The sequence below is a fragment of the Cervus canadensis genome, chromosome 21, assembly GCF_019320065.1.
Source record: "Cervus canadensis isolate Bull #8, Minnesota chromosome 21, ASM1932006v1, whole genome shotgun sequence".
In the NCBI taxonomy this organism is placed as follows: Eukaryota; Metazoa; Chordata; class Mammalia; order Artiodactyla; family Cervidae; genus Cervus; species Cervus canadensis.
In genome coordinates this window covers 51,180,903-51,204,484 of record NC_057406.1, presented here as the reverse complement: position 1 = coordinate 51,204,484, position 23,582 = coordinate 51,180,903, and the positions used below count along the sequence as shown (strand labels likewise).

At 45.0% G+C, this 23,582-nt stretch overlaps 1 protein-coding gene across 2 annotated transcripts in view; it reads right to left on the bottom strand.

Annotated features, from left to right (window-relative positions):
- The window catches only part of STAB2 (stabilin 2), a 165,081-nt gene that overhangs the window by 102,448 nt on the left and 39,051 nt on the right, over positions 1–23,582 (bottom strand). For both annotated transcript variants that reach the window (XM_043440283.1, XM_043440284.1), the window contains 10 exons: positions 19,904–20,037; positions 18,237–18,319; positions 16,709–16,858; positions 15,061–15,204; positions 13,986–14,042; positions 13,706–13,831; positions 7,800–7,853; positions 7,445–7,525; positions 4,515–4,667; positions 3,012–3,074 (listed from right to left, as the gene is read on the bottom strand). In XM_043440283.1, the coding sequence (XP_043296218.1) occupies positions 3,012–3,074; positions 4,515–4,667; positions 7,445–7,525; positions 7,800–7,853; positions 13,706–13,831; positions 13,986–14,042; positions 15,061–15,204; positions 16,709–16,858; positions 18,237–18,319; positions 19,904–20,037 (1,045 nt within the window). The remainder of the gene's footprint in view (positions 1–3,011; positions 3,075–4,514; positions 4,668–7,444; positions 7,526–7,799; positions 7,854–13,705; positions 13,832–13,985; positions 14,043–15,060; positions 15,205–16,708; positions 16,859–18,236; positions 18,320–19,903; positions 20,038–23,582) is intronic.

The following is a 23,582-nucleotide window of genomic DNA, read 5'->3' as shown; positions in this document are numbered from 1 at the left end:
TCTCAACTTTCATCCTGAGCATTTAATCCGTGGCTCAAATTTTATGTTAGATAAAAAGTAGTATCGAGGTACTCCTCATCTGAGGCTCTTACTCAAGAAGAGAGCAACGAAAACTTCCACAGTCAGTAAAATCCTAAAATCTTAGATGTCTGGAGGAATTCTGAGGTCATCGAGGAAGAAGTACTCAGCCCTCTCTTTGGCTGTCAGGATCCCTAGCCAAGTACAGACCATAGGAGCTGGGAGGGGCAGTCTGGGGCTCTCTGGGCTCTGACCCATGCATCTCATTTCTTCCTTTCCTCTCTTGCTTCTCTTTCCTTGGGCAGAGGCAATGTAGGCGCACGGTCTGTGTCTACCAGCTATGTGACCCTGTGCGAGGGCTTTTGTTTCCTCGCCTTAGTTCTCAGGTTATACACTGGTATGATAACGTGCCTCTCTTGTAGGCCTGCTGCACAGGGCATTTAGAACAATGTCTGGCACACATCAATCACTGGGATGCCAGTCACCACAATTCCTCTTCCCTCCTCCCGCTCCACAACCCCTGGTTGACAGCACCCTGCAGGACCGATGGCTTCATTGAGCAAACATCTGAACACCTGTGCCTGTCTTAGTGTTTGTTTGTTTTTTTAAATGAAGTGCTCCACAATAAGATTGTGTAAACTCATCACTCTCTTTAGCCATCCATTCTAGTGTGGGATGAACTATCTTTTTGGGAAGGTCTTTCTTAGGACAAACTTAGAGGCAGGAATTTCTGTCATCAATTTTATCTTCAAACTTGCTGCTTTTACAACCAGTAGAGTACTTATCTGGCCTATGAATTATGGATGGTTGTACCATGGTCTGTGTTCCTTTTTAGATTAGAGCTTCTCAGGACAAAAACAAAACAGTATCTTATTCACCATTATGCCCTCTGTTAGAGTTGCAGTTGTTGTTTTAGTTGCTAGGTTGTGTCTTTAGGACCCCATGGACTGTAGCTCACCAGTCTCCCATCCATGGGATTTCCCAAGCAAGAACACTGGACTGGGTTGCCATTTCCTTCTCCAGGAGATCCTCCTGACAGGAATCAAACCTGGGACTCCTGCACTCAGGCAGATTCTTTACCACTGAGCCACCAGGCAAGCCCTTATGCTCCCTTACCAAGTCTATAATCCTCAGGAGACATGGTGTGGAATTCAATGAAGCTTGACAAGGTTTTGACGGTTCTAGTGTCATTTTCTTGATATTTAATTTATTTCCCTCCAAAAAGATGCTTGGGAAGAGCAGACACAAATGAAGTGTAGCAGAACATGCCCCCTCCAAATGTGCCATGTGGATTATTTTGAGCTAAAGGTCCTTGAAAAATAGCAGATACAAAAAACTTGTACACAAGTTTAAGATGTATAACATAGTGATAATGACTTGATATAGGTATATACTGTGAAATATATCTCACATTTTAGTTACTTTCCCACAGTTGCCCATCTCTGTTCAGCCTACTCTCTAAATACTGGGGTTTTGCTATTTCTCTGGGTCTTCACTCTCCTATGGATGATCCTGTGCTTAGCTGCTAAGTCGTGTCCAACTCTTTGTGACCCCACAGACTGTGGCCCACCAGGCTCAGACTCTGTCCATGGGATTTCCTAGGTAAGAATACTGGAGTGGGTTGTCATTTCCTTCTCCAGTGGAAGCTCCTATGTACATGCAAAATGCTGGGCTGGATGGAGCACAAGCTGGAATCAAGACTGCCAGGAGAAATATCAATAACCTCAGATACGCAGATGACACCACTCTTATGGCAGGAAGTGAAGAAGAACTAAAGAGCCTCTTGATGAAAGTGAAAAAGGAGAGTGAAAAAGTTGGCTTACAACTCAACATTCAGAAAACTAAGATCATAGCACCTGCTCTCATCACTTCATGCAAATAGATGGGGAAACAGTGGAAACAGTGACAGATTTTACGTTTCGGGCTCCAAAATCACTGCAGATGGTGACTGCATCCATGATATTAAAAGACATTTGCTCCTTGGAAGAAAAGCTATGACCAACCTAGACAGCATATTAAAAAGCAGAGACATTACTTTGCCAACAAAGATCCGTCTAGTCAAGGCTATGGTTTTTCCAGTAGTCATGTATGGATGTGAGAGTTGGACTATACAGAAAGCTGAGTGCCGAGGAATTGATGCTTTTGGAGAAGACTTGAGAGTCCCTTGGACTACAAGGAGATCCAACCAGTCCATCCTAAAGGAAATCAGTCCTGAATATTCATTGGAAGGACTGATGCTGAAGCTGAAGCTCCAATACTTTGGCCACCTGATGTGAAGAAGTGACTCACTGGAAAAGACCCTGATGCCGGGAAAGATTGAAGGCAGGAGGAGAAGGCGATGAGAGAGGATGAGATGGTTGGATGGCATCACTGACTCAATGGACATGAGTATATGCAAGCTCCAGGAGCTGGTGATGGACAGGGAGGCCTGGCGTGCTGTAGTCCATGGGATCGCAAAGAGTTGGACACAACTGAGTGACTGAACTCATGTACATGTAAAAAAAAAAAATTGTGCTTTTCTCCTGTTAATTTATCTTATATCAACCTAATTTGCAGGCCCAGCCAGGGACCCCAAGAGGGTGGAGGTAAAGTTTTGTCTCTCTTAAACAAGCACTGGATTTTATTTAAGCGGAAAAGTAGAGAGGGAATGTTTACTGAGTGGCTATTTGATCCAGGCATTGCACTTGGGGTTTTATCTATGCTAATCCTGCTTCTGCTGCCGCTGTTGCTATAGTTATTATTATTACTGTTTACAGGTAAGAAAATTAGAGTAAAAATGTGAAGCAACTTACCTTGGACTAGTGAGCAAGACCGCAAATACAGATCTGTGAGCTATCTTTCTTCTGTCCCCCCAGATAGAGCAGGCTAAGAGACAACTTTTTATTATCCTAGTTGGAATGATTATCTTTTAAGAGGGAAGGTGGGAAGGATGAAAAACCACACCCATGGGGTTGCTGGGGTAACGTGTGCTTCCCTGAAGCTGTCACACTCACTGTGGGTTCGGAGTTGGCAGGACATTTGCTCAAGTACACCAGGGAACAGCTCACACACGTGCCCTGGAAGGAAGGACAGGGGTCAGTGCAGGGGTCCCTATAAGGAGGAGAAGCAGGCCACTGCATTTGGCCTTATGTCTCCTTATGTCCCTTAGAAAGGTGGTCCCACTAGCATCCTACTCTTGGCCCCTCTCTGCACCCCTACTGCCTCCTCCCTAGAGAGAAGGAGTGATGTCAACGCCAGACAGGTTTGGGAGAAGTGACTAGGTCTGCTCAGAGGAGCCCCTTCCTCATCCTCTTTCAGGTTCAGACCATCTGCAGGCCTCAGGCTTCTGGTCGACCCTCAGCCATGTAGGGAGGCCCCTGCCCCTGAGGGGACACTGCAGTTGCCCACCTGTTCCTCCCTTTGCCCTGCTCCTAGGGTGCAGGTGACTCCCACGCCTACCCACCCTCGATTCTCTGATGTACTGGTTTCCTGCCACTGCTTCTCTTTGGATGGCCCAGCATCACTTGCATGTTTCCTCAGCCCTGCCCACCCCTCTGTTACAGATTCTTAATCAAAGTCTCTTCATTTGAACCATTGGGATCAATTCTGTATACTGGTACAGAGAGTTATTAATTAAACCTCTAAATCTAAGTATACATGCCCAAAGGCAGCTTATGGGTTCTGAAAACTGAGATTTCTAGAAGGGACTAGCTGTTCCTACTAGCCCTCAATACTTTCCAGAGAATGCACTGGTACTTTTAATCTAATCAGAACAACCCTAAACCAGAGCACATTGGTTTGATTTAAATCCAGAGAAAACAGTAAAAGAAGACTTCATTCTAAGGTAGCTATGGGGAAGCTCTTCTTATTTAACTAAAATTCTTTGGGTTGTGGCTCAAACCCACATCTTGATTCTTTTTTTGGGGGGAAATGGAGAATAAGCTCTTGAACAATCTGCAGGAAAGACTTGACAGGAGTCAACAGTTGGATTTGTTTAGAGCTACCCCACCCTGAGCAGCTGTTGTTCAAGTTCAGGGAAGGAAGTCTATGGAGGACAAGGGCAGCTGCAAGTCCCCGCCTTGCTGTGGGGTGGCTCTGGTCCAGGTTGTTCAAAAGCTTGTTGAAATTTAGTTGTTCTGGTTAAAACCAGCTGAGCCAAAAAGTTGCAATGGAAATAGGAAACCCTGATTTTGGACTTCAGGCTTCCAGAACTGTTGAGAGAATAAATTTTTGTTGCTTTGAGTCACTTGGTTTGTGCTAACTTGTTATGGCAGCTTTAGAAAATGAATATACCAGGGTAGCAAACGGTCAGTGTGGAAATTCCCCCAGGAACTTTGATTTGTGTTTGATGAAACAGGAACTCAGGTCCCCCTGCCTCTTCATGAAGACAGAAAAGCCTGTAGAACGAGGCTCCCGTGTGAGACTCTCCCCATCAGTTCCCTCAGAATCACGAGGACGGAATGAGCCCTCTGTGAGGGCTCTTTAGGGACCCCTTCCTGAGTCCCCAGTTTTCTTACCAGTCTCATCTCTCGCGCTGTCTCATCACATCGGTGGGGCAGGATTGGGATGATGGAGGGAGGTATGAGGACCCCAGTCAGCGTGTAAATCCGGCCGTTCTTGGCAGCGACCTCCATTTCTTCCAGTGCCATGTCATTTGCCAGAATCTGTCCCTGGAGAGAAACAATGCCATCTTTCATCTTTCTGCCTGAGGAGCACTGGCGGCCCCCAGGCAGATCCGAATGGTGGCAGCTTCTTGAAAGAGCCTTCAACTTCACTTAACTTTCTGCTGAGTGGAGGATTGTGGTTAGAAGGGCTTGGCTGACAGGGAAAGACGAATCTGTTGAATGAATTCTCAACTGATTCTAAGCAAGGATGTCCTTGCAGAAATGGTCCTTGCCAGTGCTGGACTGGGGAAGAAGTATAACTATTTGACTTCTGTGATATATTTGCTATGAGACCTTGGGCAAACTGTTTTACCCCCATGGTGAAGTGGAGATCCATTTGTTCAGATACATTGGAGTGACTCTACTTTGGGGTCTCAGGAAATATCAGTGAACAAACTCAGACAAGTTCCTGCTGATGTTGCAGGCAAGGGAGCAGAAAATGAACAAATAAGCCAAGAATTCTGATCTCTACTTTCCTTCCAAATCTCGCTGGGTGATACTAATGGCAGCACCATCCTTCTGGTGGCTCCAGTCAGTAGCTCAGGAAACATCTTTGGCTTCCTCTTTCCTCATCCCCCATTGGATCCCTCAGCAAATTCTGCTGATCTCCTTCAAAACACCTTCAGAATTCAACCACTCCTTACCAGGTCGCAGCTACCACCCTGCTCTCAGTTACCATCATTCCTTCTATTTAACTAAAAAACTTCAACACAAATTCTAAAGGTTATTTTCCACTTAACAGTTATTAGAAAATAATGACTCCACTCCCCAGGTTGTATAATACAGCCTTAAGCCTATCTTATGCCCACTAATGTGTACCTCTATTTTGCCCCTTTCCCTGTCTCCCTGCTAGTCACTGCCACTCTTCTCTGAGTTATTACATTCCCTCCTAAAGAGTCTCCCCGGATGTATGTCTGATCGCATCATTCCACTGCCCAAAATCCTCTAACGGCTTTTTATCTCTCCTAAAGTAGCAGCCTTCATCCTTGCCCTGAGCTGTAGGCCACATGTGACCTGACCACACCTCTCCTTCTCCCTCTTACCACCTGGACCTCCTCCGACCTCACTGCTCTTGTCCCTCTGTTCTGGCCCCGGGGACCTTGCTGTTCCTCGATCAGGTTGGCACGCACCTTGCTTCACAATTTTGCACTCTCGATTTCCTCTCTCTGGAATACTCTTCCCCCAGATACTCACAGTGCCTATTCCTTCATTCCCATCAGGTCTTTGCTCACATATTTTCTTCTCCATGAGGATTTCTTTGACACTGTATCCAAAATGTCAGCCTCATCCCCACTTTCTATTTCCCGTCTTTGCTTTGCTGTTTTTTTTTACCTTAACACTTACTACTCTGATATAGGATATATTTAATTTGCTTATGGTCTATCATCTTATTTACTAGAATGAAAGTTCCATGCAACCAGGGACTTTTATCTGTTTGTTCCGAACTTGAGGCATAGAATGATGCCTGGCACATTCTTGGCACCCAACAGAAACTTGTTGAAAAGTTGAGGGGGCATTGCCATCACCATCCATAGTGAACCAACAGGAGACATAATCTCTCTGCTGCCAGATTTCTGCTAATATTACAACCCCGAGAAGTTAGCTGAATAACATTGCCTTCTTTGTGTTTCTTACATAAGTCATGTTCCCTCCCACCTCAGGACCTTTGCACCTGCTTTGCCTTCTGCCTGGAACTTTCTCCTACTCATCCTTTGAAGCATCATCTCCTGACTGAGGACTTCTAGAGCCCCAGATCTGCTGTCTACTCCTGTTGCTGACTCTGCTGCTTCAGAGCACTCTTAACTTCCTCATGGGAGCCCTATTATAATTGTAACTAAGTAACTAAAGCTGAGCGCCAAAAAATTGATGCTTTTGAACTATGATGTTGGAGAAGACTCTTGAGAGTCCCTTGGACTGCAAGGAGATCCAACCAGTCCATCCTAAAGGAGATCAGTCCTGGGTGTTCATTGGAAGGACTGATGCTGAAGCTGAAACTCCAGTACTTTGGCCACCTCACGTGAAGAGTTGACTCATTGGAAAAGACCCTGATGCTGGGAGGAATTGCGCGCAGGAGGAGAAGGGGATGACAGAGGATGAGATGGCTGGATGGCATCACCAACTCGATGGGCATGGGTTTGGGTAGATTCAGGGAGTTGGTGATGGACAGGGAGGCCTGGCATGGGGTCACAAAGAGTCGGACACGACTGAGCGACTGAACTGAACTAACTGGTCACTAATTAGTTGCTTAAGGGTGGTTTTCCTTGCTGGAATGTAAGCCTGTCTTTTCCACATCTTTATCCCTGGCTTCTAGTTTAGACTCACACACTTGGAGTTGCTCATCAGATATTTCCAGAAAGCCACAATGAATGAATGAAGCAATCACAAAGAGCTGAAACCTGTGAGTTAGCGTTGAGGGAGGATAACCCGATGAACAGCCATGCTGCTGCTGCTGCTAAGTCACTTCAGTCATGTCCAACTCTGTGTGATCCCATAGACGGCAGCCCACCAGGCTCCCCCGTCCCTGGGATTCTCCAGGCAAGAACACTGGAGTGGGTTGCCATTTCCTTCTCCAACGTGTGAAAGTGAAAAGTGAAAGTGAAGTCGCTCAGTCGTGTCCGACTCTGTGTAATCCCATAGACGGCAGCCCACCAGGCTCCTCCATCCATGGGATCCCCCAGGCAAGAGTACTGGAGTGGGGTGCCATTGCCTTCCCCGATGAACAGCCATAAGCAGAGGAAAAAACACATGTGAGCAATGACACCAGAGACAGAGTTTTCACTTACGTTGTTGGTTGTGTTAAATCTTATGATCTGGTTGGCCATGCTCCTGATGTGAGGGGTTGAAACGAGGGTGGCCACTTCCAGCTGCAAGAACAAGAGAACAACAGAGATACTGAAAGCAGCACCCAGAGTCTTCACTGGAAAAAATAACTTGAAAGTTTATGAAATAAGTGATGGGACCTTTGCTGCCATGGGTTTTTGGAAGAGCTCTTAGATGACAGGTTCATTACTCACATAAGCATGCACTCAGAGCTAAGATAATGAATAATTGTCACACATCCTCTAGCACTAAAATATTGAAATTTAAGATCAGACATCCTGAAACAGGGAAAAAATAGGGCAGGAAAGGAGGGCCAACCTGAGTAAATGGGACAATGTGGTATCTGATGAGTTCCAGAAGCTTCCGAGATCCCTGCAAAGGAATCAAAATACTTCCTTAAGTCATTAAGGAAAACACAGATTTCCCTCTCTTGTGTAAAATTTCTCAAGTGACTTTGGTCACTTGGTCAATAAAAATAAATGACCCACAATCTCTCTTGGGAAACCCAGGGTGAGAAAACCCCATCCCCCAAATAACTAACATTTTTTACTTGTTAGTAAAAACAGGCAGGGGCTGTTCCCATAACATTATGTGCACCTCTCATTTAGTCTTCCCAACAGCCTTGTGAGGTGGGAATACTACTGACTCATTTTATGTGTGATAAGACTGAGTTTTAAAGCCATGTCCTAAAAAAAAAAAGACGTGGGAAAAAAAATTAGTGTTGGATACATGGGTACCCAACTTTATTATTTTACTCTACCATGCATATTATGCACTTTTCAGTATGTATTACATATTTCACAATAAAAAGTTAACCAAATTAAAAAAATAAATAAATAAAGCCATGTCTGAGCTCGCAAAGCTCTTGATAACTTAGACTGTAAGCCTAAGAAGTAACTCAAGGTCTCAGTGACCCTGCTCCATCAGTTCTCTCAATGTCTAAGGCTACCTTCTAGATTTTCTAAGACAGCCTCAGTTTGTGATTCTGTTTCACTCACTCCATAAATAACTGTGGGCTCATCAGGCCATGTACTGGTTATTTAGGAACATACAGTCCTGTTAAAAATATGTGACCAGGACTCTTTCTTCTTCTGTGTTCTTATGGTACATGTTCATCTTGCCTTCAAGGTCCTTTCCAAGGTTTCTCATGCTTCAGGAAACAGAAAAAGAGTCTTGGGACTCTAAGCAGGATGAGCAGTCCCTAGAGGGGTGCCCTGGAGACAGTGGATGGAATTAAGGCACACAGGGGCCTGGGAAGAAGGCAGGGGCAGTCGACTACAAGATGACTGTAATCTCCCAGCTGAGTCAGAGCCGGGGGTTACAAGCTTCGAAACCCTGAATTCTGCTACTTCAGTGGCACAGTCATAGCTACCGTGTCTCACAGCTACTGTGTCCTGGAAAGGTAAAGGATCACAAATCAAGATCATAATAACCTCCAAGAGGCTGACCAGCTAGGGACGTGTTTCAACAGTGTGAGGTCCCAGGTGGAAAGAAAGCCCTGCTGAACCCGAGTTCCACTCACCCAGATTCTTCTCTGCACTTCCCCTTGGCCCCTATGCCAGGGGAATTACCTGTAAGCAGAGGGACCACATATCCTCCGTTTGTCTAGAACAACCCTGGTTTACAGCGATCATCCTGGCAGCCCCATTCACTCTCAAAATTGTCCTGGTGTGAACACTTGGAAGGCCACCATATCTATAGGTCAACAGCATTAAGCACAGGGCAGGGTGACTGGTAAGAATGTTGAAACTGACCACCAGCTGGCCAGTCCTGGAAGTGATGGTTTCTGTAACCCTGGTTCTGTTACCATAAGACTTTGAGCAAATCACTTAGCTTCTGTGTCTTAACTTTCCCTGACAACTACTTTACGGAACCCAGCAGTGAGGACTTGCAGGCAGAAGCAATGCCAATACAAGCTTGAATGCTCAGAGGCAGATAGGGTGGGGAAAAGTGGGGAGCCCTTGAAAATATCAGACCAAAGTAGACTGCGAATTCCCAGAGGGCAGGAACTGGGTCTGTCTGGCTTATTAATCACTGTGTCCCCAGTCAGCACAGCAGGAGCTGCATAAACATTTGTTGTCAGCAAGTTAAAGGGAGGAGGGAAGGGGTCCTGCGAAGGTCACTGAACTGGACCTTGGGAATCTGAGTCTAATCCTGGTTCTTCTTCTGTGCGACCCTCAGCAAGCATCTCACACCTCTGCACTGCAAAATAACAGGGTTGGTCTGGACTCCTTCCAGCCCTCTATTTTATAGGAAAGACTTTATCAGCTGGATCATCCACCTCTAAAGCCTCAAGACTTAACTGGCATTGGACCCGTTCTACAGGAAACTGAAGAATGAAAGGGACGAAGGAGTTGATCAGCATCACTCCACTATTGCCTGAACCTGCCACTTATCTGGCTGGGGGCCATTACCCAGCCAGAGTTTAGTCCAGATGGCTTAGATCCACAGGGTTCGCTCACAGGCGCCGCTGTCGGAGAGCTTGTTGGTACAATGCATTCTTTCCTTTATGTGGACATTCACTTCCTACTTGCTGTTTTAGGTGAAAACAAATGAACAACAAAACTGAGTTGTTTGGTTCCAGAGACAGAAAGGGAGAGTTTTCCTACCAAATGGTGACTACGACCTTGAACTCTGTAAATTCTTTTTGTCCCATTTTGCTCACAAGGTCTTTGTGAATTTGCAGGGTCTGTTCTCTTGCTCCCTTTGCTTTTATTTCTATCTAGTTCAGTGATCAAGTCATACACTGGGGCTTGTGATCAGTAGCCATGATCTCTGCAGGGATCGGATGGTTCAGGACTGAAATTTTGCTTCCAGGAGCAGCAGAAAGATAAGTGGAAAGGAAACAAGGCATTCCCAAAGCAGAATTGGAAAACATTCTTCTAATGAAACCAGTTTGCCTTTCATTTCATTGGCCTAACTGATGGGGAGCTTATTGTCTCTAGCTGAGGTTCCTCCCTGAAGTTAAAGCTGAAGGATGTCATTAAGATGCGTGGAGAAAGAGGGAGCTTCCCATAGGCTGAGGAATTTTAACCCACATTGGCTCTGGACCAGAGAAAGCGGTAGAAAAGATGATTCTATTCCTCACCTAGAAATTGGAAGTTGAAAAAACAACTTGAGACTCAGGATTGAGAGACTTGAAGTTATATATTCTTTGTGAGAAGTAAGATATTGCCTTTGAGAGAAATGAGATTGAGAGCCAGGAGCCGTGCTATGCTGTTAAATCCATTCTATGAGGAAAAAATAAGCCCTGATTTATAGCACTGGCCAGTTTCCATGGCGTCAATATTCCTACCAGGGACTGAGTTCAAGCTCCTGATGTGATTTCGCTGAATGGAGCTGGGAAGTTGTTGTTGTTGCTCGGTTGCTAAGTCGTGTCTGACTGCAGCACACCAGGCCTCCCTGTCCTTCGCCATCTCCCGGAGCTTGCTCAAACTCATGTCCATTGAGTCAGTGATACCATCCAGTCATCTCATCCTGTCGCCCCCTTCTCCTGCCCTCAGTCTTTCCTAGTATCCGGGTCTTTTCCAATGAGTCAGCTCCTTGAATCAGGTGGCCAAAGTAGTGGAGCTTCAGCCTCAGCATCAGTCCTTCCAATGAATATTCAGGACTGATTTCCTTTAGGATCGACTGGTTTGATCTCCATGCTGTCCAAGGGACTCTAAAGAGTCTTTTCCAGTACCCCAGTTTGAGAGCATCAATTCTTTGATGCTCAACCTTCTTTATGGTCCAACTCTCACACTGGTACATGACTACTGGAAAACCAAAGCTTTGACTACACAGGCCTTTGCTGGCAAAGTGATGTCTTTGCTTTTTAATATGTTGTCTAGCTTTGTCTAGGAGATGGGAAGAATTACAGTCTATTCTTGAGAGCCTGAGTGAGGCAGCCCCAGTCACTGCTGGAAGGAGTTACAAAAAGAGAGGAGCTTCTCGAACAAAAGTGCTGACAGAAAAGCAGCAAGGTTGACTTTTTCTATTCTAGCTAAAAGGTTTTAATTTTAAGTTCACCTGATTAGGTGTCTGAGAACTCCTTTATTCTTATTAAAAAGTACCTGTATCAAAGAAAAACCACATAATCTCAGAATTTTAACAGATTCCCAGGGGAGAAATTATTACATCTTTGGCTTTTAAAATTAAATATGAGTATGAGTTCTAAAGAGAAGAATAAGAATTTTCCCATAATAGCTAGGTTTCAAGAAACCTGAGTGTGAATCATATTTTTAAAATAGCATCCTATTTTAAAGGCACTGGGAAATATGACTTTTTCAATGAAAACCTGTAACAAATCCCTAAATATGTTTAACATCTGTTTGTAATGTAAGAGGTTACCTTCTGACTTATTTCCTTGATAACTATTTTTTTTTTAATGAAAAGTATTCTGAATGCAGGGTTTCTCAGGTGGCGCTAGTGGTCAAGAACCTGCCTGCCAATGCAGGAGGCAGAGACACGGGTTCTAGCCCTGGGTTGTAAAGATCCCTGGAGGAAGAAATGGTAACCCACTCCAGTATTCTTGCCTGGAGAATCCCATGGACAGAGGGATCTGGGGGACTACAGTCCATAGGGTTGCAAAGAGTCAGATATGACTGAAGTGACTAAGCATGCATGCATTCTGGATGTGGAATATCCTTGTAGGTACCTGAAAGTATTCTAGAAAGGGATGTATCCATGTGACCCTCTGCATCATTCAGGCAACAAGTTTCAAGTGCCCAAAACAGTGTGACTTGATATCTGAGTTAGAAAGCTGGTACTTACCCAAATGTATATTTTCAAAGCCATGAAATCAGAATTATTGGGGTGAGCTTCTGTAATCTGCCTATTTAACAAGCTTCCTGGGTAATTCTCTTATTTAAAAAAAGCCTATTTACTTATTTTTGGCTGTGCTGGATCTTTGTCGCTGCACAGGCATTTCTTGGGGCAAGTGGGGGCTCCTCTCTAGTTGTGGTGTGCAGGCTTCTCACTGCAGTGGCTTCTCTTGTTGTGGCTCCCTGGCCCTAGAGCATAGGCTTAACAATCGTGACACAGGGGCGTAGTTGCTCTGCGGCACGTGGGATCTTCCTGGATCAGGGTTGAACTTGTGTCTACCTCACTGGCAGGGTTATTTACCACTGAGCGACCAGAGAGGCCCTCCCTGGGTAATTCTTAAGCACGCTTAAGTTTGAGGATCACTACTCTAAGAGACTCAGACCCCCTGTGTAATCAACACTGATCTACACAAGGTCACAAGTAGTTTTGCCCCATTTCCAAGATGGTGGCAGGACCTCAGGGCACTGGGAAAAAGCTTGTGGCCTTTCCTATAATTTCACTATTTGGCATTCTAATAAAAAATTCCATAATTAGCTAACCTTCTTTTCAGTTGGGCTTCGCTGATAGCTCAGTTGGTAAAGAATCCGCCTGCAATGCAGGAGACCCTGGTTTGATTCCTGGGTTGGGAAGATCCACTGGAGAAGGGATAGGTTACCCACTCCAGGATTCTTGGGCTTCCCTTGTGGCTCAGCTGGTAAAGAATCTGCCTGCAATGTGGGACAATTGGATTTGATTCCTAGGTTGGGAAGATCCCCTGGAGAAGGCTACCCACTCCAGCATTCTGGTCTGGAGAATTGCATGGACTGTATAGTCCATGGGGTTGCAAAGAGTCGGACATGACTGAGGAACTTTCACTTTTCTTTCCCGTTTAAGGCTGTTATTCCTGAAAGAGGAAACACTTTAAATGGTGTCCATTATTTTTACCCTAGACTGAAAGAGTAAAACAAATCTCCTTTCTTGAGGAGGACATGAGAGAATTGAAGGTTTATGATGTATAAGGAGAGGGTTATTGTGGAGAGAACTGAAAGCCATAGAAAGGAGAGTTGGGAGCCCCTAAAAATAACATTCCTTTTACATTTAACCTAGACTTTACCCAGAATGCCATGCCAGGCTTCATTTTTTAGATGGTTTTAGAGTTGTAGGGAACTTAAAATTTATGATTTTGCTATTGAGAAATCTTAGGAGAGAAAGGACATCGACTGGTCTTACAGTGACATGGAACTCTACTGGGGAGATTGTAGCCACATCTAGGCTTAGTTACAGAGCACTGTGATTGATTAATGATGTCTGCCTTGGTTGCAGAAATGTAAGTGGTACATGTGCTACTTATTTGTTGTCCTTAATTTAGAAAAAGCCTGTGTAGGTACAGACTGAAGCAGTGATGCTGTCATGACACCATTAGAGTACACAGGATACAATACCTCTGAAGAAAGGAGATAATCAAGAGTGCCATCCTTCATGTTATTCAATGCTTCATCACTTGGAACAAAAACAGTGTATGGTCCACCAGCCCCATCTTCATTTAAGGCATGTCCCACATTGGTTTTCTGTGTTTAAGAAATGAAAATTTATATCTGTAACCTATCTCAGATAGATATATGAATTCCCCAGGAAGTATTTATAATTGATACCCCCTGCTAATTTTATTGTACCAAGGACTAGACATAAAAAACTTTCTAGGAGTTCATGAAAAGCACATACCTCTAACAAAGATGTGAACTTGCTGTATCTTGGTTGTAGCATGGTCATTATGGTTTGCTAAAAAGAGACATTTGGCTTAAAGTTCAGTACAAAAAAGGGAGGTGGTTTAGGAAACAGCTACTCTAACATGAAAAGACTGATGACAGGATTTCATGGAAGTGTGGACTTCCATGGGCTTCCCTGGTGGCTCAGATGGTAAAGAATCTGCCTGAAATGCAGGAGACCTGGGTTTGATCCCTGGGTCAGGAAGATCCCCTGGAGAAGGGAATGGCAATCCACTCCAGTATTCTTGCCTGGAGAATTCCATGGACAGAGGAGCCTGGAGGACCACAGTCCATGAGGTAAAAGAGTCAGACACAACTGAGTGACTAACACTTTCACTTTTCTGATGGAAAGCTAAGGGGAAATAAAGAGGAAAGTGGACATCTATAAAAGGCCCTGGCTAACCACAACATATTATACATGTGTTTTCTGTGTTTATTTAAACAGTAGTTCAGATCTGCATGTTCTGAAAGTCTTTGCATGCTAAGTCACTTCAGTCATGTCTGATTCTTTGCAGCCCTGTGGACTGTAGCCCGCCAGGCTCCTTTGTCCATGGGATTCTCTAGGCAAGAATACAGGAGAGGGTTGCCATGCCTTCCTCCAGGGGACCTCCCCAACTCAGGGATCATACCTGCATCTCTTAAGTCTCCTGCATTTGGCAGGTGGGTTCTTGGCCACTAGCGCCACCTGGGAAGCCCCAAAATAGTCTTTGGCCATTATCAAATAGATCAGAGGGAACAAATTTTATCACAGGGAGGATATGCCTTTCTCCACAACACACAAGGGATAAATTTTTGTGACAACTGGTCTGAGTTCTCAGGTGAGAACTCAGGTGATGAAAAAGATCACAAAATCAACCTCTTTCCTACACCTACTGCATGCCTTTCTCTTTCTCCACAGAGGTGTCAGAATTCTACTAAAAACAGAAATACAAGCACATAGTGCTGACTTGCATTTTCTTCATGAACATGACTCTCTAAGGAACAAGGGAAGATGGATTTGACTTGACATCACTTTTACTTGAAGTCCTCACCTCAGTATTGCTCTCAAACGTGGGCTCCACCTTGTCCATGGCTCTGTCGAGGATGTGCAAGAACCCGTTGGAAGCAAGTATGTTCCCTTGTATAATTTTTACCTTCTTTTTGCCTCCATAGAGTTTAAGCTTTATCTGATTATCCTAAAACACCAAGGAAAAATAAAACTAAATTAATGTGTGTCCTTGAAAATCAAACACTGGATTAGAAGAAGTCTTAAATCCTTGGGTTCTGTCATTTATTGGCTATATGATCTTGGATAAGTTCCCTAACCTAAAATGTGGATGATGGTTTCTGCCCCATTGAATTCACAGGTATTTCCTTGGGCTCAAATGAGATAATATACAAAATCACTTCAAAATATCAATGATTGCTAAATGGGAATAAGAAATTACTGTATAGTCTTCCCACAAAAGACAGCAAGCTACAAAGGGACCCGAAACTCTTCAATTTATTGTAAACTCATTACTTACCTAGTGTTTTGGACAGAAGAGGCACATAATAAAAAATATGTGCTGAATGAATAGGTGAATGAATCAATACATGTCCTTGTGAGAAAGGAAACCACAACTTCATCCATACATACATTCACTCACCCATCCATCCATCCATCCATCCATCCATCCTCATACACACTATACAACATACTGGTTAAGGATCCAGGCTTTGGGGGACTTCCCTGGTGATCCAGTGGTTAAGAATCAGCCTTCTAATGCAAAGGATGCAAGTCTGATCTCTGGTTGGGGAACTAAGATCCCATATGTCGCAGGGCAACTAAACCTGCACATCTCAATGACGGCAACTCTGTGTCACAGAAAAGATCCCACACACTGCAACAAAAACCCAGGGCAGCCAAAAAAAAAAAGTTACAATGATTCATGTTTTAGGATCAGACAGACCTGAGTTTAAATCCTGCCTTTGGCCCTTACTGAGTGACCTCTCAGGTTTCCCACTGGAAAAACATTCACAGGGTTGTTGTGAGCCTTAAATATCACAAATAGAGATTTACCCCAGTATCTTGCATGTAGTAAGTGCTCACTGATCTATCAACTATTGATATTTGGTGAAATGCAACCAGATAGGTCTGGTCTCAGATAGGTCATAACCACCCCTCAACCCTACCCACCCCACCACTCTCTGTTGATTGACCATGTGCCCTTCAGCTCAGTAAAGTCACAAAAAATTATTTAAAAAACAAACAAAACAGAATTAATGGCATTAGGAGAGATGGACTGTTGAACTGGAGAGGGTGGATACTTCGCCACCTAAAACAAACAATCCATTTCCTTTTCTAAGATGAGTGCTGATCCGGCTCTGTGCTGATGCTTCTAGGAAATGGGTTTACTGTCAATTTTCTCCTTCCTGCTGGCAGTTGAATGATGGTTGCCTTGAAAACTAATTCAGACCAGGGCAAAATCACTTTACAATCCCATTTCTATTAATAGTCCATCCCCCCCGCACCTGACCCTTGCCAGTGTTGGCTCTTCGTTTTTGTCCTATGTAGGGAAGTCCTGTGACTGATGAGGAACAAGGAAAGAAGTTCTTCATAACCTTTCACAACCCCTGGACACCAAGAGCGAGCCCGCTGTGGCCACGGACTCAGTGGACACTTTGGTTCGGGAGTGAAGATCAGAGAGAGATCCTTACCTTATCTTCACTGAAGATCTCCCCCGGCTTTCCCGTCAAAGTGTAGAATGTGTTGGTGCTGTTCATCTGTTCAGTGCTCATCTGCCCAGCAATTATATGGAGTTTCACAAAGTACTGAGCAGCTTTGTTATCCAGCAAAAACTCTCTTACCTGAGAAAAGAAAGCCGATTCCTTCCATCTCTATGGTGGTTTGGAGGAGAAAAATGAGGTTTGGGACTCAGGCTATGATGCGCTCAGCATCAAGAACATCAAAGTGAGTGTACAGCTTGAGTCTGGGCTCTTCCAGGTACAGATGACTTTCCCAGAGTTAAGCTCCCCTGGGCCAGGTTGTAAAGGGGGCAGAAATTTGGAGAGTGGGAGGTGATACATGGTACGGTCTCAAACTCTGGGGCATGCTCTAGCAGGGAACCAGTGGGCCAACCAGGGAAACTTCTAGCAGGCCAGAAGGACCAAGGTGGGTGGCAAGAGTCAAGGAATCAGTCATCTTGAGCCCAGGAATCAGTTGGGAATGAAATATGAAGTTGTGTAAAAAAACGGGAGGACAAATGGAGCTTTTGAATAGAAAAATTAAGAATTTTTAAATCCACTGGACCAAATGGACATTTGGTCAATATTATATAATCAAAGATCACTCAACAGAGACCTTTCTTAATCCTATATAAATTCAATCTCTATATTAAACAGGCGATCACACCGCAAAGTGTCTAGCCCAGACACCTTCAACATCCACTAGCTCTCCTACCCTACAGGGGAGATATGAGTGCATCTCCAAAGATTAATGACATGCTCATTTTGGGCAGATGAATGGCAGTGGCATATTAGGAGGAAAGAGTCTGAAACTCTCTGGGTGTTGATTTACTTCAGCACACGTTACAATCACAAAATATCTTGGATTAAGGTAAACCATTTCCATATAAATCAGTATGTCCACAATCTACATTAAACCATGTCTAACTATGGCCCTGATACTATTACAATGGGATGCCTCCACTGGGTACTACGGGTTTCATTCCCACTGGGGGCCATTATCTGAGATAGCGGCTGCTCACATTGATGACTACACTTCTAGTTTCCTCTATCCTCCTGGCCATTTATGGTGATTTTAAAGAAACAAATACCTAACTGGTACATAAGTTGAATTCTTCCCGTGGTGAGTGAGCAGTTTTGCATTATGCAAATCTTATTTAGCATGTGATAGCAGTTGAGAACCCTTAGGGATTACCCTTGAGGGGTAATGACTGGAAGGGGGCACTGGGGGGTCTTGTAGGGAGCTGGAAATGGTCTTGCCGATACATGGACATTCACGTTGTGGTGGTTCATTGAGCTGTGCACTCCTAATCTGTATACAATCCCTAAGGGTGTCATATTTTGCAAAAAGTTTACAAAAGAAATTGCCTTCCTTGTCATCAGTAGATTTAATTTTAATGGAGGTTTCCCACTTTAGATAAAGAGGATACTGTCTACTAAGATTTTTTGGGGGGGGGGCCTTAGCTCCTATTTATAAAATAAAGTTATTTTAAATACTTACATTGAATTCTTTTAATCCCTTGTCTGTCGGCAACAGCACAGTAAATGGTCCCAGGTCGCTCAGTGGCCAGGCATAGGCTTTGTCTTAGGAGTCGAAATACACAAAGAAAGAAAACAGCAAATAGGTCAGTGGCACATGAGGAGTAAAATCAGGCAATGATCCTTGTGGTCCACTTACACCCTCTGACTCCCGAGTTTCTCTGTTCTAACTGGCATTATGCAGGCCCTCGAGGAAGTGAAATGCTAAGAATGTGAAATCTTCCTCACAACTGTGTGACTTTCCCTGCAACCACAGTCTTGGCTCAAAGATACCCCGGGATGAGAAGCTCTGTGAGGGTCACGTGACAAGATCATTGGCCACCTCCTGCCCCTGAACCTGACTTTCCAAGCTGTCAGCATCTTAGTGAGTAAAGATGTAGCTCTGTCTTCATCCAGGAGATGGAAGAGCTCGGAAGAGCCTTGCGCTTGGTTTAACGCTTTGCGGCTGCCATTGTGACGTGCTCAATACTTTTTGAACAAAGAACCCCTGTCTTTTCAATTGCACGGGGCTCTACAAATTTCATAGCTGGTCCTGTTTCCACGTTCCTGGGGAGCTGGGACAGCAGGCTGGGCTCGGGGCTCTCACACAGGGGGCCATGTGTCCTAGCACCTTGTAGACCAGGCAGGTGAAGGGTGACTGGGCTTTGTCCAGAGAAATGCCTGAGGGTCTGTACAGCCTGCAAAGGACACTGTCCCCTTTGTCTGCTCCCACTGACATTCTAAAAGCAGAGAGAGGAAGGAGGGAGATCCCAGAGGCCCACCGGTGAGGCCGGACTGCCCATGGGGTGCTTGCAAAGAGCAGGCTGTTTGTGTAGGGTGCATGTTATTTGCCTTGAGAACAAGCACTGATCCACAGAACATTTTCTTCTCTGTCTGTGCTCTTTCTGGGAAATCACGCTTGCTGACTGGTCAGTTCTAGATACTGATATTTATGGGTTTGGTTGATTGCTCAAGCCCATTTTCTGTTGATCAGCAAAGTTTGTGTCTCATTGAAAATCTTGTCTAATCCTGTAATCGGCTCTATTTCATTCTTATGGGAGGGAGGGGTGATGACCTCTTGGGGGCCTTTGGACATGCAGGAGGGTGTTTTTGGCCGTCACCTTATCCAGGGACTGGTGGAAAATGCGTCACTCTAGATTGTTAGTGGTCAGGGGTGGGAAAGGATGCTAAACACCCAGCGATGAGTGAGACGGTCGGTCACATGCCATCAAGACTATGCTCCACACTCAAACAGCACCTCCACTAAAGAGCATGAACACTGCCTGCCAGTATTACCTGTCAACGTTGTTTCCCATCTGGAGGACCCATAAGGTCAAGGGAAAGAGGATGGTATCCATCCTGACGTCTGTAGCTGCCTATCTCACTGCTGTTGCAGACCTATTACTCAGAGGTGACCCCAGGACCTTTGCCTCAGCTGCTGCACTACTGGATCTCTTGGCACTAACTCCTGTCTCCTTGGGACATCTGCCTGTCCATTTCCTTCCACTTGCCCTTCCTAGAAGGGGCTGTTCCTGCTAGATATGAGGCTTGCCTATCCTGTACCCCTTTCTGAGTGATTGTGTGTCTCACATGTCCTTGCCCACCAGAGGGCTGCCTTTTCTGTGGAAATGTGCACCCATGCCTGCATACCCAGGAGCGAGATGAAGGAGGTCAGCCTTCCTTGCCATTTTCCTCTGGGTTCGGTGTTTAATTCTCTGAGTCGCTCCATGATGTTTCCATAACAGGTTGAGCCATCGCCTACGTAACCTTTCCGACAAGTGCATCTACAGAGAGGGTGAAAACATATTTTCAGGGTCCCAAAGTCACTGAATGTTGAGATCATACAGTTCAAACCTCTCACTGTGCAGAAAGGGAAGGTGATGCTCAGAGCGGGGTAGAGACAAGGCCAGAATCGTGGGGTGAACACAGGTGAGCCTTCCTAACATTCTGGCTAACATGGAGCAGCCCACAAGGAATGGATATGTAATAAATTATGTGTGCATATGTAAACACTGCTTCCCTGGTGGCTCAGATGGTAAAGAATCTGCCTGCAATGCAGGAGACTTGGGTTTGATCTCTGGGTTGGGGAGATCCCCTGGAGAAGTGAATGGCAACCCTCTCCAAATTTCTTGCCTGGAGAATTCCATGGACAGAGGAGCCTGGCTGGCTACACTAGATTTCTTTGTATACTCTTTGTTTTCAATATTTTTTCCAAGCATGAGCAATAGCAAACTCAGGGAGATAGGGACAGAGAGGCCTGGCATGCTGCAGTCCCATGGGGTTGCAAAGAGTCGGACATGACTTAGCAACTGAATAACAACACGAGCAAAAGCCCATGTACATCAGAACCACTAGGACTTGCTATAAATGTGGGTCTTGGTCCCTACTGCAGAAGCGCAGAGTCAGAATAAGCTGCGGAAGCTGGCCTCAAGTAAAGAGTCAGAGCTGTGGACCTGCTCGGAAGATTCTTCCCCTCCTCTTCCTTTCTGAGATCTCTGCTCAACCATCCCTTCCTAGGGGAAGCTCCCTTGGTTTTCCATCCCCTCCCCTCCCTTGGTACATCACATCCCCCTTAGTGGGCCATGGAGCTCATGGCACCAGGTGGCTCTTTTCTGCAGCACCAGTTCCAGTTGTAATTTTATCCTCATCTGAGTGGTTATTTGATTAAGATCTACTTCCCCTTCTGATTTGAGAAAAAAGTGAGGACAAGGGCATTGTGTGTATTTATTCATTCTCATAAACCCAAGATCCAGCGCAAGCCTTGGTCCATAGTATGTATTTAATGAATAGTTGTAAAATAAACAGAAATACATAAACAAGGGAAGTCACAGAGTTTTATATAATAGTTTAGGTTTGCAAAAGAGAAATGAAATTAAAGATGTACTAGCAGTTATGTCTTGGTAGATGTTAAACACCCAAATCTCCAGGGGAAAAAATAGCTGTGATTTGAAGCCTTTGACAATTTCCATGGTTCACACTCCCACCTTGGCCAATCTCAAACTACTGTGACACTAACCAGCCAGCAAGTTCCTGAGAATTTGATCATTGGCTCTCAGGACTCAATAAGCCCTGGCCTTAGCAAACCACTGCTCCCTAGCAAAGACTGGTTGGCAGCTGGCCGAAATTGGCAAGGTGCTTAGGAAAGTGACATTCACCAGGATCTTGGGGATAAGTGAGAAACAGGAGACGGGGAAGAACAATTCAGAGAGGAGAGATGCAAGGGTGCTGTGAGCAAGCATACCACAGGTATGACTCATGTGTAGAACAATCCTAAAGAACAATTAGACCCTCGCTAATCCAGGTATGTTTCTAAATCAGTCCCAGGGCACAAAGATATATATCTTCAGTGTTTGCTGAAAAAACATTTCTGAACAAATCCCTTGCTTGGATTGCTGCAATGACTCCCTAATTGGTCTTTCTGACCTGAGTTTTCCTCCGGTTGGGTCAGTCTTTCACAGAAGCCCTGGGTGGTCTGTCCTAAAGGGCAATCTGGCATCTCTGTGCTTAATTCTCTCAGGGGCTCCTTTTGTCTACAGCAGGGGTCCCCAACCTCCAGAGTCTAAACGCCTGATGATCTGAGGTGGAGCTGATGCCATAATAATAGAAATAAAGTGCACAATAAATGTAGCGTGCTTGAATCATCCTGAAACCACCCCGGTGCATGGAACAGGTCCCTGGTGCTAGATAGGTTGGAGACTTTTGATCTATGGGATATAGTTCAAGTGCTTGGCAGGCATGCAAAACTTCAAAGGGGGGAATCTTGCTTGTGTCTCCTTCCTGCTGTTCATGCAAAATTCTAGCAACAATTTGATTTTTTTTCCAGACTGTTCTGTTCTCCTCAGGTGGGTGTCCTGCCAGGACCATTCTCATAGCTCAGGTGTGACCTGCTCTGGGCAGCCTTACCTGACCTCCCAACATTTTCCCCACAGAAGCATCCTGTTGATACCTCTACCACAACCGTTCCTACCAGAACGGCCTCATCAGGTGTTTCCCCCTCTGCTAGCTGGAAGCTCTCCTAGAATCTGGATCCCACCTTATTTCTTCGCCTTGTATTCCAGCACCTGGGACAGTGCCTCATTGTTGAAGCAATTATTTTCAAAGTACCTACCGAAATCTAGAAACTGTGCTAGGCGAGAGGGCTATAAAGATAATAACAACAGATATCTTGCTCCTTTACCATCATGTTGCTGGAAATGAGCCTGAAAACAAATAATTGATGATGACATGATAAAGGTTACTTAACATCTTTGAGCCCCAGTTTGCTCATCTGTGAAATGGGCTTACTAACACCATTAAGGCTATTGACAGGAGAGACAAAGCATGGGTCATCTTGTATGGCTCATGCAGCATGATTTGGAATATTCTGCATAGACTGATTGCCACATTGAGAAGGCACAGACCAAATAAATCCCTCTTCTGGGTGAACTAAATTACTGATGGCCCCATATTTTATCAACATCACTCAGCCAGCCTTTAACGTAGGCTTCACCCCTGTTGAGGCTTCCCTGGTGGCTAAAGAATCCACCTGCCATGCAGGAGATGTGGGTTCAATCCCTGGGCTGGGAAGATCCCCTGGAGAGGGAAATGGCAACCCACTCCAGTATTCTTGCTGGGAAATCCCATGGACAGAGGAGCCCGGTAGGTTACTGTCTATGGGGTCGCAAAGGGGTCAGACATGACTCTGACTAAACAATGACAAAAACAACTGCCCAGCTGAGGATAGTTTTCTTTTGGGGGGGAGTCAAGGAGATTTTTTTAGTGACACACAGACCCCTAACATTGATGATTACTTCCACTGACATTCTAGACACAAGTTTTAATGCAACTTCTGTTATTCTGATGTTCCAGTGTCATTTTTCTATTTTATCTTCTCAACTACAGAAGAAAGAAAATGTTTAAAGTGTTCTGCTCAAGTCTTCTCAGAGGATAGTACAAAATGTGTAAGCTGGCCTGTGCTGTGGTCGCTGTCAGAACCTGGGTTTCAGCAGAGGACGTGCTCTGCGGATGTGTGTGTGCCTGTGGGTATGTCTGGGAGGGGTCTGTGTGTGCAAGGTGTGCATGGAGTGCTTTCCGTGTGCCTGGTTCCTCTCAGAGATGGATGAACGCAACCTCATTTAATCCTCATCACAGCCCTGCTTGGAGGCTGAAGTTTTCCCCTTTTGTGACGGAGGAAACAAGTCAGAAAGGTTAAGGGAGGCGGCAGAGCTGGGTTTGAACCCAGGGGTTCTGATACCCACGCTCTTTCTCTCCCACCCACAGAGTATACAGATTCATTTACTTGCCCAGAAAGAACACAGTGACCATCAGACCTATCTGGGAAGATCCACGC